The sequence below is a fragment of the Sorex fumeus genome, unplaced genomic scaffold (assembly GCF_029834395.1).
Source record: "Sorex fumeus unplaced genomic scaffold, SorFum_2.1 ptg000013l, whole genome shotgun sequence".
Lineage (NCBI taxonomy): Eukaryota > Metazoa > Chordata > Mammalia > Eulipotyphla > Soricidae > Sorex > Sorex fumeus.
Window position 1 is genome coordinate 4,319,913 of NW_026606070.1, and position 17,651 is coordinate 4,337,563.

At 45.3% G+C, this 17,651-nt stretch overlaps 1 protein-coding gene across 1 annotated transcript in view; it reads left to right on the forward strand.

The window, feature by feature from the left end:
• Positions 1–17,651, forward strand: part of WDFY3 (WD repeat and FYVE domain containing 3) — a 277,239-nt gene that overhangs the window by 139,416 nt on the left and 120,172 nt on the right. Inside the window, exons 9-15 of the mRNA XM_056111481.1 lie at positions 272–458; positions 1,621–1,787; positions 8,342–8,809; positions 9,445–9,546; positions 11,292–11,485; positions 15,419–15,876; positions 17,359–17,442. Of these exons, the coding sequence (XP_055967456.1) occupies positions 272–458; positions 1,621–1,787; positions 8,342–8,809; positions 9,445–9,546; positions 11,292–11,485; positions 15,419–15,876; positions 17,359–17,442 (1,660 nt within the window). The remainder of the gene's footprint in view (positions 1–271; positions 459–1,620; positions 1,788–8,341; positions 8,810–9,444; positions 9,547–11,291; positions 11,486–15,418; positions 15,877–17,358; positions 17,443–17,651) is intronic.

Here is a 17,651-nt window from a genome sequence, read left to right on the forward strand (position 1 = left end):
TGATGTAAGAATTAGAACAGGCAGCAACTTTCCAGTGCTTGCCGTTGCATTCCTCTTGGTTCACTTCATGGAGTCAGGACTTTCCAATGAATTGAAACTGGCATTCACTTTTTGTACACGTTCCTTTATCGCTAGCATTTTACTGACCAATTAGAGTCTAGTACTTAATGTTTCACAAGACATTGGTTGAAAATACCAACCGCTGGTTGAAAAGAACTTTTTTATAGCTCATGACATCAATGATAGGTTGAATTTTTTTTTATTCTTGCAGAAAAAGAATGTTTATCTACATGTGTTCAAAATATGCAGCAGTCAGATGACTTGTCTCCCCTCGAAATTGTTGAAATGTTTGCTGGGCTTTCTTGCTTCCTCAAAGATTCCAGTGATGTTTCTCAGACACTGTTGGATGATTTTAGGATATGGCAAGGATACAGTTTCCTCTGTGATCTCTTACTCAGGTAAAAACAAACAAAACGCCGACCACCCACACGATGTAAGAATATCTTGTAAATGTTTACTCAGTCATTTCATCAAGGGAAGCAGTGTGATTTGAGGCTATAGGAAAAAAAGGAATCAGTAATTTATTTCATGGTGACTTTATTAAATTGACTTGGTCTCTATTTAGATGTCAGCAGAGTAAGAAAATAGATTTAGAGGCCAAGGGACAGTATAGTGGAGAGGGTGCTTGCCTTGAACACGGCCGACCCAGCTTCGATTCCCAGCATCCCTTACCGTCCCCTGGGCACCACCAGGAGTGATTCCTGAGTGCAGAGGCAGGAGTGAGCCCTGAGCACTGCCGACGGTAACCCAGAATTTGCTCCTGAGCATCGCCAGGTGTGACCCAAACTTGGTGGGAAGGAGAAGGGTCGGGAGTAGATTTTTTTTTTTTTTTGTAGAAGTACTGCTATTTATTCAGCCACTGATTAGCTGATTGAATTGGGCATGAACTCCACCTTAATTTTTTATTTTATTTTTTTTCTTTTTATATTTATTTATTGAATCACTGTGGGAAAAGTTACTAAGCTTTCAGGTTTAAGTCTTGGTCATACAATGATCAAACACCTTTCCCTTCACCAGTATTCATTTTTCACCACCAAGAATCCCAAGTGCTGAAAAGGCATTGTGAAATATTTTGTTTTCTATAACTGGTTATGAGAGTCATATAATGTCACGTGGCCACGATTTTGGATTCGGGAGTAGATTTTGAGTTGCTGCGTTTCTGGTAACTTAGCGGTTAGGCCTAAGTTACCTAACAGACCCTCTGCACAGCATTAGAAGCACATTCACTTCCTCTACCTCCTTCACCCAATTCCCTAACTCCTTTTCTTTTGGGTGAAATTAGAATTAAATCAGCAACTAGAGGCTGCAGGTGTGGTGGAGTGAGCTGTGAGGTGTGAACGGTGAGCATGACCCGATGCTCCGGGATCACTCCTGGTGGGTCAGGGAATGAATGGCACATCAAGGCCAGAGGCTTCCCTGCTGCCTGTCTCTCTGGCCCCCGCGGGAAACTTCTGGAATATTCATTTGCTTTTTGCCTCTAAGGAGAAGATTGTCTTTCGTGTCAGGTTTGAGACTGTAACCCACGAGGAAAATGTATTTGCTAAATTCTCCTGTTCTTAGATTGGAACAAGCGAAAGAGGCGGAATCCAAAGACGCCCTGAAGGACCTGGTGAATCTGATCACATCGCTGACCACCTACGGCGTCAGCGAGCTCAAGCCGGCCGGAGTGACCACGGGGGCGCCCTTCCTGCTGCCCGGCTTCGCCGTGCCCCAGCCCGCGGGCAAAGGTGGGTGGTGTCTGCATTTCCGAGAAGTAAAGAACGAACGTTCCTTGGGTTTCGACTGCCCAACTGAGTTGACATTCGTTTGTGAAAGGTCAAATGTTGCTTTTTTGTTGAAGTTTGTGCTCTTTGGGGATTCTGATTTTTAAGTCAACACCACCTTTAGCTGATCAATTTTCTGAAAACAATATTTGAGAAATACCCAAAAATTAAACAATGACTTTTTCTTTTTTGTCTTGAGGATCAAGCTCCTCACACCTGTAAGGAAGTACTCTACCACCGAACTCTAGCCCCAGCCTAACGTTAAAGTTCTTTTTTTTTTTCCTTGCTTTGGCATTTCACACATGTATTTCCACTTTGTGTGGATGAAATTGTTCACCTCTTATCTCTATGCCTATCTACATACATATATACACATACATACATACATACATATATGTGGTATTTGTTGTTGTTGTTGTTTTTGCTTTTTGGATCACACCCGGCAATGCACAGGGGTTCCTCCTGGCTCTGCACTCAGGAATCACTCCTGGCCATGCTCAGGGGACCATATGGGATGCTGGGAATCGAACCAGGGTTGGCTGCATACAAGGCAAATGCCCTACCCGCTATGCTATTGCTCCAGCCCCCTGGTATTTATTTTTAAGGTGCCAATGCATGGAGCTTTTGGTTTTGATTTTTCTTTTGGGGGCCATACCCCACACCTGTTGGTACTCAGGTGTTTCTCCTGGCTCTACACTCAGGAATCACCCCTGACAGTGCTCAGAGCACCAAAATGGGCTGCCATGGATGGAACTCAGGTCAGCTGAGTGCCAGGCAAACACCCTACACACTGTACCATTGTTCCAGCACCACATTTTTTTTTAAACTAAGCAAACTGAGAGACAAAAATGTTAAATTGTCTTCAGAAATTAACTTCTTGGAGTTGTTTCCTAACGGACTCCTTGTCTAGTGATCTAAAACAGCCAGTTTTATAGTTTATAACTTTAGTTAAGACACAGCTGCAAGCTTGGGGCTGGGGAGAACTTGTTTGCATGTGGGATCTCTGGGTTCGCTCCCTGGACCACGTGTGCCCCTGAGCACACACCAGGAGTGACCCTGCACTCTGAGCCATGAGCACCAGCATCACTGGGCACAGCCCAGGCCTCTCTCCTGCAAAACAGTTTGAGGATGCAAGCTAGTTTAATTATTTAATTTTTCTTAATGCATCATCAATATTTTAAAAGCATGTGACCTTGGAGCTCGAGCGGGCCCAGTAACGTCTCCATTGGAGACTTTGTTGTTACTGTGTTTGGCATATCGAATACTCTCGGTAGCTTGCCGGGCTCTCCAAGAGGGGCGGAGGAATCGAACTCGGGTTGGCCATGTTGGCTGCTTGTAAGGCGAACGCCCTACCGCTGTGCTATTGCTCCAGCCCATAATAGATTCTTTCACATCTCAGCGCTATAAATATTCAGTATAGTAGGATATTTGCATGCAAAATTGAACTCGCAATAAAGTACTATCACATCTAGTTATTGACATTTCACATGTACATTGTCTGTGGGGATTTTCTGTTTTGTTGTTTTTTTGGGGGGTGGGGGTGTCACGGCTTATTCCTGGCTCTGCTCAGTGATCACTCCTGGCAGTGCTCAGGGAACCTTGTGGTACTGGGGATCAAACTGGGCTTGGCCAAGTGCAAGGCAAGCGCCTTAACCTCTGGGTGATCTCTTTGGCTCCTATTCTTGTGTTTGTATCAGAAATCGAGCTGTTTCTTAAGTTTTTAAGTCAACAAGAACACAGGAAAGTAGTTAGTTCATCAAATAAAGTAATGAAGAGTTGTGACTTAGATTAGAGGCATCAAATGCACTAAAACAAAGTGTTCAGTATTGTAATCTGTGGACTTTTTAAATGAGTCTGCGCCGTAAGTATAAATCCAGGCATATTTTACTGAATATAGCAAAGCTTCATTTTTTTTTAATACTAAGAAAAGTCTGGGGTCATAAAAATGTTCTCTATTATAGATTCTAAAAATAATGCAATAAATGTTTGGTTTCAGAAAGTTTCATAACAGCGATTTCTGAGAATAAAATTTCATATTGAGAGGGTCGAAGGATAGTCAAAGCTCCTTCCTCGAGACCAGAGCAATAGCACAGCGGGTAGGGAGTTTGCCTTACACGTGGCCAACCCGGGTTTGATCCCCGGCATCCCATATGGTCCCCTGAGCGCTGCCAGGAGTGGTTCCTGAGTGCAGGGCCAAGAGTGACCCCTGAGCATTGCTGGGTGTGACCCAAAAAGGGGGGAAAAAAAAAGCTTCCTCTCATGTGCTTATAGTGCCTCACTTATAAAGGAATAATCAGTGTATAACCTGGCACCTTCTGTGTTATTGAGTTTGGTGACATAATACCTGCAATAATAACATTACTTAGGCAGGATATTGCCCTCCAAGTCAGAGTTCAGTGACTATAAATGACCTAACCTTTTGCTGTCAGTTTCTTCAGAAAAAATTTGTTGTGGTCCTCGGTGGAATACTATGCAGCTGTTAGGAGACATGAAGTCATGAAATTTGCTTATAAGTGGATGGACATGGAGAGTATCGTGATAAGTGAAATGAGTCAAAGAGAGGGACAGACATAGAATGACCGCACTCATTTGTGGAATTTAAAATAACATAATATCAGACTAACACCCAAGGACAGTAAAGACAAAGCCAGGATTGCTCCACATTTGGAAAACTGCCTCATGAGCTGGGGGAGAAGGCAACTGGGGTAGAGAAGGGATCCCTAAGTCAATGATGGCTTGAGGAGTCGTTCAGGATGGGAGATGTGTGCTGAAGGGAGATAAAGGACCAAACAGGATAACATCTCAGTATCTGTATTGCAAATCATTATGCCCCAAAGTAGAGAGAGAGTATGGGGGAAATTGTCTGCCAGGGAGGCAGTGGTAGGGTTGGAAAGAAGGGGGATACTGAGGACATTGGTGGTGGAGAATGTGCACTGGTGGAGGGATGGGTGTTTGATCATCGTATGATTGAAACTCAAACATGAAAGCTTTGTAACTGTAGCTCACCGTGATTCAATTAAAAAAAAATTTTGTGATCCTCTATAAAATGAAGGGCCATCTCCAGCAGTGTGGGCGCGGGGGAGGGGGGGGTCATGTGTGATACTGGGGTGCAAACTTGGATCCCTGTGCAAGTCACCGCCCCGGACCCCAGCTGCCCATGCATGTGAGTGCTCGGGTGTCAGAGTTCACATTCTATTAAAGCCATTATCTTAGTGGCAGGGTGCTGTGCCACTCCTATCACACCTGTGTTTCAAGATCCACTATTGTTCCTTGACCCTCTCCTCCTTTCTGTCCTCTCTCCGTTTCATTGATCGTTGATCGTCTCAGGCTTGGTTTCCCTTGGGGATTGTCTTTGTTTCTTGTAGTCTGCATATCGACGGCATCTAGCATTCACCCGTGCTCTGCCTTACTTATGATAGGCACCCTCCACTTCCATCTGCGATGTTTTTTTGTCAAGAATGTTATAGACAAAGCTATACCTGTTTGTGGTTGTGTGTGTGTGTGTGTGTGTGTGTGTGTTTTAAATTAACATTCTCGGGCCACACCCGGTGATACTCAGTGGTTACTCCTGGCTCTGCATTCAGGAATTACTCCTGGCGGTGCTCGGGGCACCATTTGGGATGCCCGGAATCAAACCTAGGTTGCCCGCTTTCAAAGTAAATGCCTTACCCACTTTATCATCTCTTCAGCTCTTTTTATATGTTGTTTTTAATGTTCTTGTATGTTTAGTTGGTTTTCTGGGGTTCCCCCGCCCCCAGGATCTTCTGTAACTTCATTTTCCAAAAAAATTGTTTTTGCTAACGTTGGCAGCTCCCATAAGAGATTACTGTACTTTTCTTTTTGGTTCATGTTTTTAATCGGACCAGAAACCAGAGTGCCCTGTGCTATTCATCCTGGGCTTGACTCTGAGGGCGCTTGTTCTGCTGCGTGTGCTGTGCTGTGTTCCTGCCAGCTGGACGCAGCCTCGCCCTCATGTGCCCCAGCTTCCCGCTCTGGCCGAGGGCCGCCCGCCGCAGGCATCCCGAGCGTTCCTTCACCTGCTCCCTGTGTCGCCGGCTCCACTGCTGTCATCTTGGATCAGACTCTGCAGCTCACTCTTCTGGGAGTCCAGGCTGCCTTCTGGCTCTGCCTGCTTTGCCTCTCGTCCATCTCTCCTCCTCACTTCCGTCCCTGGCAGTGCCACAGAGCCTGCCTCCAGGGACTCAGCCTCAGAAAAACAACCTTCGGTGTCTGTTCACTGTGGGGATTCCCGTCTTTCCATACTCATCTTTTTCTGTTGATTTGGCAGTGCCAGGGATGGAGCCCGGAGCCTTGCTCAGATGCCCCCTTGGTCTTCCTTACCTCCTGTCTACCTGTGCCCGCCCCCTTCCGCCCTCCCTCACTCACCTTTAGCTGTGAGAGATTTTTTTTTTGGCGGGGGGTCACACCTGGCGATGCACAGGGGTTACTCCTGGTTCATGCACTCAGGAATCACTCCTGGCGGATGCTCAGGGGACCATATGGGATGCTGGGAATCGAACCCAGGTCGGCCGTGTGCAAGGCAAACACCCTACCTGCTATGCTATTGCTCCAGCCCCATACCTGTGAGAGATTTGGAGACTTCTTTGTTGCCCATGCAGGTCCCTTCCTTGCCCTTACTCTCTTTTGTGTCTGCTCGCGTAGAGTGTGAGGTCAGTGGAGACTGCCGGCCTTTATCCTGGTTTCAGCTCTTTACCTCTATTTCTTGTAATTATTCACGTGCCAAACAAGTTGAAGTCAGCTGGTGGAAATTTCGAGAATTATACAGGAGACATCTGCTTCGTTGAACTACTCGAGCATTTATCTTTCGTTGCTTAAGGAATATTCTGTGCCCCGTTATAGTCTTTTAGATCTAATTACTGTTCTCCTTTCTAATGATGCGTTTTAGGCCTCTGCTAACACTGACTGCCTGAATGCTTACTCCTGCTAGAGTATTCGGTATGCCCTGAGCAGTCTTTCTCGCCCATTTTGTATTTTTTCACTCGCTCCATAGGACCCTCTTTGCTCTGCGGAGCTCAGGTCCTGCTCATGTTTTGGTCACTTTTAGTGGCACTCACCTCGTCACTTGGAGTCCGTGACAATTTTTTTTTATTTTAATGAATAACTGTGAGATACAGTTATAGACTTGCAACTTCCCATGAGTATGTCTTACTCTGCCAATGTTCAAGCACCCATCCCTCCACCGGTGCCCATTCTCCACCAGTGCCCATTCTCCACCACCAATGTTCCCAGTATTCCTCCCACCACCAACCCCCTTCCCACCCCCTGCCTCGGTGGCATTCCCTCTTACTCTCTCAGTCCTTTTGGGTGTTATGGTTTGCAGTATGGCACTAAGCAGCCGTCATGTTTGGTCCATAGTCTACTTTCAGCACGCACCTGCCACCCCGGGTGATCCCTCCAACCATCACTTACTTAGTGCTCCCTTCTCCATCCCACCTGCCTTTTCCCCCAGCACATGAGATCGGCTTCCAAGCCATGGGGGTGATCCTCCTGGCCCTTATCTCTACTATCCTTAGTTGTTATTCTCCTATTATGTTACTTTATATTCCACAAATGGAGCCCAGGACAATTTTTAGAAGCCAACTATAGCTTTGATTGCCTGCAAGTACTTTCTACCTTAAATTTTACAATGCTCTGCATTCACTTAACTAATTTGGTGGGTCATGGATAAATTCTTGGTTTGTTTTGAAGGTGGTGTGTTTGAAAATGAAATGTTTAAAAGTATAGTTTTGTCTGGCCAAAAAAGTGCTTTAGCGTATTGCCTCTGTGAAGTTGCAGCACTCTTAGCTCAAAAACAAAATAAACATCGAACTTTTAAATGTCTGAATGTCATACTGATGCCCAGAAGGCTCCTTTGCTCCGTGCACTCCCTGCTGCTACTCTGGTTGTGCTCAGGCATTTATCTACAGCCTAGAAGGCTTTTCAGATTTATTGGTAATTGTTTGTATTGACAAGATTCGTCTTACAGATAGTGAAACACACACACACACCTACATCTTTCCAAACTCGAATGCCTGGGCCTATAAAGTATGCTTTGTTGTCTCCAAATTTTCCTGCTTTTCAGAATATGCTATTCTTGGCTTTTAATATTTACAATTATATATTGTAAATATTGTTTTGCAGTTTGGGGTTTGTTTGTTTGTTTGTTTCAGAGCTACACCTGACCACGCTCAGGGCTCATGCCTGGCTCTGCAGTCAGGAATTATTCCAGGCAGGACTCCAAGAAACATATGGGGTCCCGGAGATTGAACCCAACTTGACCCTGTTCGAGGGAAGCACCTTACCCGCTGTACTCTCTGTCTGACCCCTATCATGTGCTTTTTTACTTTTAATTAAACACTGAACCTCATGAAGACAAGGAAGACCCTTTCTGAAACCAGAATGTGTTGTTAGAAAATAGTTGACAAGTGTTACAGTTCATGATTTGTTTAAATAGTCTGGTTTGCCATGATTAGAATGTCACATCACACTTACTCTTGTGCTCTTATCTTCTATTTTAGGTCACAGTGTGAGAAACATCCAGGCCTTTGCAGTGCTCCAGAATGCATTCTTAAAAGCAAAAACCCACTTCCTTGCCCAAATCATCCTTGATGCCATAACAAATATTTACATGGCCGACAATGCCAATTATTTCATCCTAGAGCCCCAGCATACACTGTCCCAGTTCGCAGAGAAGATTTCCAAACTCCCAGAAGTGCAAAGCAAGTACTTTGAGATGCTAGAGTTTGTAGTTTTTAGCTTAAATTATATCCCTTGTAAAGAACTCATTAGTGTTAGCATTCTCTTAAAGTCGAGCTCTTCCTACCACTGTAGCATCATTGCCATGAAGACGCTGCTCAAGTTTACGCGACACGACTATATCTTTAAAGACGTCTTTAGGGAGGTGGGCCTTCTAGAAGTCATGGTCAACCTTTTGCACAAATATGCTGCCCTCTTGAAGGACCCAACTCAGGCACTCAACGAGCAAGGTAAAACGTTTTTTCTTCATATGCCTGTTATTTTTATAATATCTACATACAGGGATTCAGACAGACTATTGGCTCAGACTTTCGTTCATCGTTTGTTTGGTTATAGAAGTTAGTGGCTTAGGAACGTGCATTACCGTGACACCTTTGCGAGCATTTCCCAGAGCTCGCTTGTTTGTTTGGCCTCTTGGAGATTTAGAAAGGAGGAGTCTAGAAGTGTCATTGTGGTAGAAGAGGTAAAAATTGAGGAAAGCATTTGTGAGCCACAGTGCCTGTGTGTACTGCTTTGTGTTTCCAAGTGGGCACAAAAGTATTTCAAAGCTTTTTAAATATGCATCAAAACTGTAAGAGCCAGCATTATCATAAACACATGTCCCAAACGATGACAATTAAATACTCAAATGAGATTGATAAGAAGCTGGGGTGGGTATTAACAGCCTGGTAAATCACAGTGTTGAGGCAAAAATATTTTATTAATCACCTTGGTTTTCCAAATGTACTCAAGGGCTTTACTCCTGCCTTGTGCAAGACTAATGCACCACCCAGGAACTACTTTTTAAATTACTAAAACAAAAGTGAGTCCCGGGAATAAAATAAGCATGCCTGTTGGGATTTGAACCTTCGATCCTTTTCCCCAGGAGACTCCAGAAACAACAGCTCAGCCGAAGACCAAAAACACCTGGCGCTGCTGGTCATGGAGACCTTGACGATTCTGCTCCAAGGCTCACACACGAATGCAGGTGACCACAGCGCTGCTCGAACATGCCTGGGCGATCTTGTGCTGTGACCCATGTGGTCTTAGAGGGTTTTTATTTCTATGCTCATGTCACGTGCAGTAAAAACTGTCTGTTCATTAATGGCATTCTCGTGTCTCTAGAAATGTGACATTGGAAAATTTTATGAGTGTGTGTGTGTCCATGAGAGAATAAATGAAATGATTAGCATTATATTATTTGCAGCATGAATTACTTCAGAGGTATGATTTTTCTGTTTTTATTTATGTAATACAGATATTTAGTCAGAAGAGGTTTAAAACATATTTGCCACTCTATTTGTTTCATGTCTTGATTGTAGAAAATGATGTCTCTTATTTCAGAAATCCAAGTTAGAATATTATGTTACAAGTTTAGGGTAATCTTGAGTTTCCTAAAACATTTGCCCATCCTAAGTAAACTGATTCGTTTAATTTTTTTGCTTTATCTTTGGTTTCCACTTTCTACCCCTCTTTTACCTGTTATTAGCAATTCAGCCCTAGTTAGAACACATCATTTATGCTTTTTAAGAAGATTCTGAGATTCTCTCGGTTGCCTGCCTTGCTCTCTGAGAGGGGCGGAGGAATCGAACTCGGGCTGGAGCGATAGCACAGCGGTAGGGCGTTTGCCTTGCACGCAGCCAACATAGCCAACCCGAGTTCGATTCCTCCGCCCCTCTTGAAGAGCCCAGCAAGCTACCAAGAGTATCTCGCCCACATGGCAGAGCCTGGCAAGCCACCCGTGATGTATTCGATATGCCAAACACAGTAACAACAAAATCTCCAATGGAGACGTTACTGGGCCCGCTCGAGCAAATCGATGAACGGGAGGGCCTTTACCTTTAAGAAGATTCTGAGTTTTTTTGCTTTTGTTCTGGGGCTACACCTGGTGGTGCTCCGAGCTTACACCTGGCTGTGCGCTCAGGGATGGGTCCCTCCTGCAGAGGTTCAGGGGACCTTAGGAGGTGCTGGGGCTTAAGTGGACTGGCCGCGGGACAGCTATGCTGTCTCCCTAATGGAGACTTATGCTTTTCCAGGCATAAGTCTTGCTCTTCTGCTCCCTGTTGCCCCTAACCATAGCGGTACTTCTGAGTTTTCCTTCTGCATCTGTGTGTTTAAGGAATGAAGATTCAGTAAGTCAGTCCTGTACAGCCTGGGGAGTGGGTCCCTCACTGAGGAGAATTTCTCTTCCTCTGTGCATTGCACTCTCACTTTTGGTCATCTGCTCTGGGAAGTTTGGTTTCTTGTCATTTTTCCAGTCGTAGAGTAATTCATTCCCCTTATTTTTTGGAAATCCTATGCAGTTTATGTGTCATTTATTTGGGATTTGCTGGTCTGATATCTTTTGACACAAATAATTCAGTATTCTGCAGCTTAAGAGCATTGCATAAAATATATATGTGTGTATTTATACAAATTTCCTTGGTGTCTTTCTACATATGAAAAATTTCAATATTTCAGAGTTGAAGGATTTGAACATGATGAGCACGTTCAAACATGCCTCGCGTTCAGAAAACTCTAGAGAAAATTCACTTTTATTGATACCTGACGGTGCAATTTTATGATTATAATTTAAGCAGTGTAATATCTGAATAGCATGATTTGATTCTTTTTGACGCTTCCTACAAAAAGAATTAAATTTCAGCTTACCTGACTGTCTCAGAACATCTCAGATTAATACCCTTCCCCCCCCCCCCCCCCCCCCGCTTTTGGGGTCTGTTTTCTCTCTCCAAGGGATTTTTCGAGAATTCGGAGGTGCAAGGTGTGCACATAATATCGTGAGGTACCCGCAGTGCCGGCAGCACGCGCTGCTCACCATCCAGCAGCTGGTGCTCTCGCCCAACGGGGACGACGACATGGGCACGCTGCTGGGACTCATGCACTCCGCCCCGCCCACCGAGTTGCAGCTAAAGACTGACATTTTAAGAGTAAGTGTGACAGACGCGTGTTTCCGTGCTTTCAGGATGAAAATCTTGGGTTGTTTTTCAAGTGGCTTGTACTTAGGCTCAAGACAGGGAAATTTTCCACACTTTCAAGTTACAAAGGTAATACAACTTTGTGTATATCAGAGACTCAGAAAACCACAGTCATATAGGTCTCTTAGTGTGTATTAACAGGACTTTTTATTGATAGAGTGATTATCTTGGCTTGGGGGATTACCCCTAAAATTGAAAGTATACTCATAATGTAAAATGTATGCTAATAGTAAAATGTATACTATAAAACCCAGCTCCCGGAAGCACGTGGCCGCCTTTGTGGCTGCGTGACATCTTATTATCAGGTTCTTACTCTGGAGAACCTGGCAGGCTACCAAAAGTATCCTGCTGACAAGTATACGCCTGGCAAACTCCCCATGGCGTATTTAATATGCCAGAAACCAGTAACAATAATGGGTCTCATTCTCCTGACCCTTAAAGAGCCTCAAATGTGGCACTTTCTAAAATCTCAGGGCTAGGATGAAGGAGACGTTACTGGTGCCTGCTCGAGGCAATCATTGAACAACAGGATGACAGTGATGCGGTGATACTAATAATGTATAATACTCTCAATACATGTTCTCCATATTTATTTTGCTTGCTTGGCTGGATTTGGGCCATACTCAGGGGTGATTCCTGGCGGGGTTCAGGGCCCTATATGAGATGCTGGGGATCGAACCTGCGGTTGGCCACATGCAGGGCAAGTGCCTTACCCATTGTGCTGTCACTCCAGCCCCAACCTGTGTTGGTTTGTTAAGAATTCTGGCCAGACCCCATGGTACTCGGGGCTATTCCAGGCTCTCTATTTGGGAGTCACTCCCGAAAGTCCTTTGGGCCCCTGTGGCGCTGGCATTGAACCTGGGCCTCCAGCATGCATCTGCTCAGCCTTTTGAGTTCCTTCTTCGTCCCCACATATCCATCTATCTGGTGAAATCACTGCGGGGCTCTGCTGGGGCTCAGTGGTAGGGCAGTCACCTTGCCTGTGTGAGTCCCTGGGTTCATTTCCCAGCATCTGTCATGAAATAAAATACCGTAGAAGGCATTGCGTATTTATGAAGTGTGTGGACAAATCATGGTTATTCTTGTAGATGTTGAACAGGATAAACTTCGTGATTAATTTTCTTGGTGGTAGCAGTTTGTGGCCCGGTTGGAGTTGTTTTACAGTGGCAGAGCTGTTCCACCTCCTCCCTCCGCCAGGGTCTCAGAATCCCTCTCCCATTGTCCCGCCACCCCTTCCTCCGCCGCTGCCCCCTAGTCTCCTCGGCTCACATTGTCTGACAAGCTCTGACTTCCGCTCTGACCATTTGACTTCTGAGCAGTCCCGTTAACTGACGAGGGCCTGTTTTGAAGGCGAGATATACAGTCTGTAACTTAGATTGTATGACACGGATACGTTTCCAAAACTCGTTAGTAATGGAGCTGACCTGCAGGTCTCAGTCCCCACATTCTTTCCTGCACGATATTCTGCCTGCCAAGGACTTACGGGCACACTCTTCCACTCTCATGCATTCACTGATTCTTTTCCGTAAAGCATTTATTTTTTTTTTTTAGTCAGACTGAAATGCTTCTTTATACTCATTTGCAAGGGAATTGACTAATGCAAACACACTTAGCTGGTCACACTCGAAAAATCTCTTGATGTGTGATTTTTGCAGGCGCTGTCCAAATTTGTGCTGTAAGTTATAAATGAATGTTATTTTGTTCACGAGGAATGCTGAATGTTAAGTAATACAGAAATAGAGCTCCCTTAGGGTTGGAGTGCAGTGGGTGGGGCTCTGACCTGCCACACAACAGATTCTGTCCCCAGCATTCCATTCCATACGGTCCCCCGAGGACTTCCAGGAGTGATCCCTGAGCACAGAGCCAGGAGTTAGCCCTGAGCACCACCGCCAGATGTGCCCCCCCAAACCAAACATAAATAAAAAAAGAAAATTGAGAGGACTCCCGAGCAGTGCTCAGGAGGCTCACGAGTGAGGCCCAAGGAGTCTCAGCTCAGCCGGGTGAGCTTTCAGGATGCAAACCTGAGGATGTCGTACTTCCCAATACTGAGGTACCAGTGATACCCAGGCCACCAGAGGTCTCCTAGCTGCAAAGAATCCTCCAGGGATGCAGTTGTGGGTGCCTGGGAAGCCATCCATGTGCCAATTAGAGGCCTGGCCGTTAGATGTCCTGCCCTGCACAGCTGACTGAGCTCCACAGGGAACAGTGACCCGCCCACATCCCCAGATCCCTGAGCACTGCTGAGGGAGCGAGAGCCTAAATCGATTAATCAAAAAATAAAAAAAAACACAATGTCTTAGATTAATGAGTGGATCGTGCATGTCACATGATATGAAACTTTTCTTTTTAATCTATTGTTAAAATGAAACTATTGGTTGAGAATAATAGAATAAATATGTTGTGAAAATTTTTAATTTACAGTTTTCTTGTGTCAGACACAGTAACAACAAAGTCTCCAATGGAGACGTTACTGGGCCCGCTCGAGCAAATCGACAATCAACGGGAGGGCCTTTACCTTTACCTTTACCTTGTGTTTCAAAATAATTAAGAATTAGAGAATAAAATCATAGTTTTCTGGGGTTTTTTTTTCCTGTATGACCCATACTTGGCAGTGCTCAGAGCTTCCTTATTCGTAGTGATGCTCAGGGGACCATATGGTGCCATGGGATTGAACCTGGGTCAGCCGCGAGGGAGGCAAGGGCCCTACCCTCTCTGCTACCTCTCTAAGCCCCTAAACCCTCATCAGTTTGAAAACAGTCCACATCTCAAGTTTATTCTGTATTAATAACTTCTCCCTTCAAATACCATTAAAACGTGAGAGATTTTAATACAATGGCCTTCAAAGGTGAAGATTCTAAGGTGATTGTTAAGTAATGGGAAATACCCATGCTGTTCCAGTTGTCAGTACAAAAGGACAAGGAGCCTGGTGGTCACAGATGGCAGGTTGAGTTATGGTACAACAGTGTCAAGATTAATGCATGAGTTGGGAGGTAGACAGACTCTTTGGGGTTAATACTGCCTTTGCCATTAGATTCGCTGTTCTGACTTGGACCATTATTTTTAAGCCAGGTTGGGGCTCCGTTCCTCATCTCTAAAATTAGAGTATTATTATGTCTACCACATAGGAATATTGAGAGGATTAAATAGCCCAGCACATAAAAATACTTTAAAAAGTATTGTGTGCATAATTAAGTGCCCATAAAATATCAGATCGTGTTATTTTAAATAACACAGTAGGTTAGAAAGTAAGACCAACCAGAAAATAATTGATAGTTGTAAATTATTTGATGGCTTGACTCGTTTGACCTTTAGGTTATATTTTAGCACTGGCAATTCTTCTGCCAGTGAGCAGCCTTTTAGTCCTCGGGCTCCAGTTCACTTTGCAGAAGAGAAAATCTCCCAGGTAATTCCTCTCCACAGCACCAGCAGATGGTCTCTCTCTGTGCTTTGAGTTCCTCCAGTCTTGGCTGCCCTGATTATCGCTCTGATGTATCCTAGACTGGCTTGTGTGGACACCAGTTGTGCAGTTTTTGATTATAGAAGTTGTAGGTACAATTTTTACCTCTTGAACAAAATTACTTTGTAGAATCGCCGAATTCATTAGTATCAGTATTTGAGAAATGTAAGAAAGCTCTTGAGGCTGGATTTGATATAACCCCATACTGCTGAAGGGATCGTTTTCTAAAATTATCTTTCCCTTTAATAAAACTTTTTTTTTTCCAGTTAGCAGAAGACTTGATACACTTCGCTCGAGCATTGGTTGTGTAAATGACAGCAACAGAGACAGCCACAGGACGCCGTTTTCCTCTGCCATCCGTGCCTGTTTGCTGGCTGATTGTTTTTCTTTCATTCATTTTCCTTTGCTTTGTGTTTTGTTCCTTGCAGGCGCTCCTGTCTGTGCTGCGAGAGAGCCACCGTTCCAGAACGGTTTTCCGGAAGGTCGGAGGATTCGTGTACATCACTTCCCTGCTCGTGGCCATGGAGCGGTCCCTAAGCTCGCCCCCCAAGAACGGCTGGGAGAAAGTGAACCAGAACCAAGTGTTTGAACTCTTGCACACCGTGTTCTGCACGCTGACGGCTGCCATGCGCTACGAGCCGGCCAACTCGCACTTCTTCCGAACAGAGATTCAGTATGAGAAGTTGGCCGACGCCGTGCGGTTTCTGGGCTGCTTCTCGGACCTGCGCAAGATTGGCGCCATGAACGTCTTCCCCTCCAACACACAGCCCTTCCAGAGGCTGCTGGAGGATGACGTGATCCTCATGGACTCCGTGTCGCCCACTCTCCGGCACTGCAGCAAACTCTTCATTTACCTCTACAGAGTGGCCACGGACTCCTTCGACAGGTAGGACCGACCTTGCGTGTGGCCAACCCAGGTTCCATCCCGGCATCCCACACATCCCTCTGAGCACCACCGGGAGCGATTCCTGAGTGCAGAGCCAGGAGTCGGCCCTGACCATCGCTGAGGGTAACCCCCAAACCAAAAGAAACCAAACAAACACACACAAGAAAATTAGAGTCACATGTGTGCTCTGAATTAGACTATCATGTTCAGCTCAGTTATAAGTTTACCTGAAAGATTTTTCAAAGGACTCTTCACTCCCCTTTGCCTGCCTGTCACTTTATTTGTGAAGGGTGGCATTGCCCGGATGTAAAGGTTTTCAGCACAGACACCTGTGTATTGCCTATAAATTCGGAGGCAGCCCCGGGCGAACTTAATTGAATATGTCTATGCAACTTATTTTCATGGTAGTTATGGCTCTTTTTCTCCTTTTTTAAATATGGTAAGCATGATTTACAAAGACTTTTTCTTCTTTACGCTTAGCAACATTAACTGCATCCAGATTTGATGATAGTGGCTATCAGAGGAGAATAAGGTGATGTATGTTTCTAGACAGAAGGCAGATTTTCAATATTTCTTAATGCTGCAAAAGTGATCCGGCTCCCTAAGAAACATTGTTTCATTCAAAACTGTCTGATTTACCTCCCCCGTATGGAGTGAATGTTCATTGCCTTCCAAGTTCTTTGCTCAGCATTGAGGATTCAGCAGGACCTTGTCTTTGTGCAGGCCTTCTTTCACTTAAACCCAGACACAGGAGTGAAACAGTTTCCATGTATCGTGGTAGGACTAGAGGAAGCAAACTTAGAGTTCTGAAGATGATGATGATTTCATCATGCTGATGCAAACATTGAAAAACATTCACTTCTTGGGGCTGGAGCGATACTATAGCCCGTAGGGCATTTGCCTTGCACGTGGGCGACCCGGGTTCGATTCCCAGCATCCCATATGGTCCCGCAAGCACCGCCAGGAGTAACCCCTGAGCATTGCCGGGTGTGACCCAAAAAGCAAAAAAAAAAAAAAATCACTTCTCCCTATGAAGCTAACTTGCCAGTCATGATGCTGCTGATTTGCCCACAGCCTTATCACTTCTAATAGTGCCCGTGCTTTTTGTTTTGTAAAATCACTGATTTCACAGTGCTTCCTCCACCAGGTGAGTACCGAGTAGAGCTGCGTTGGGTTTTGTGCCCTTCCGGGTTGCCTCCCGCCCCGGTCAGTCGGCCCCTTTGCAGGGTGCTCCGTTCCAGAGCAGGGCTCACAGCTCTCTGCTGGACAGACGTGCTTGGTGTCCACGTCCCGATCGGCGCCTGCCTTCAGCGTGCTTCTCCATTGCCCTCGGTGCCGGCATCCTCTCCTTGGTTCCCCCGAGGACGGAGGATGTGCTTCGGCCGGCCCTGGGGACTGGGAGTTGGTGTGACACTAACCCCCGCCAGCCCGGTGTTCTCTCTAACCTCTCTCAACCGCCCTGTCTTGTTTTGTCACCTGTAGTCGTGCAGAGCAGCTCCCTCCTTGCCTGACAAGTGAGTCTTCTCTCCCCTCTCCTTGGGGCACACCAGCTTTGTCCAGGAAAAGGTACTGATCTTACAAGAGAAGTCGATCTTGATCTGTGTGCGTTGTACTGTTCCGTGCTTAATGACATGTGGTGATTTGTGTTTGTAACTTCACAGTGTTTTTGACCTTTCTTTCTTTTTTTAAGTCTTAAAAATCAACTTTTCCTGAGTTTGAGAGTAAAATATACTGAAGATATGCAAGGCATGTAGACATTGTGTCATCCCGTTTCG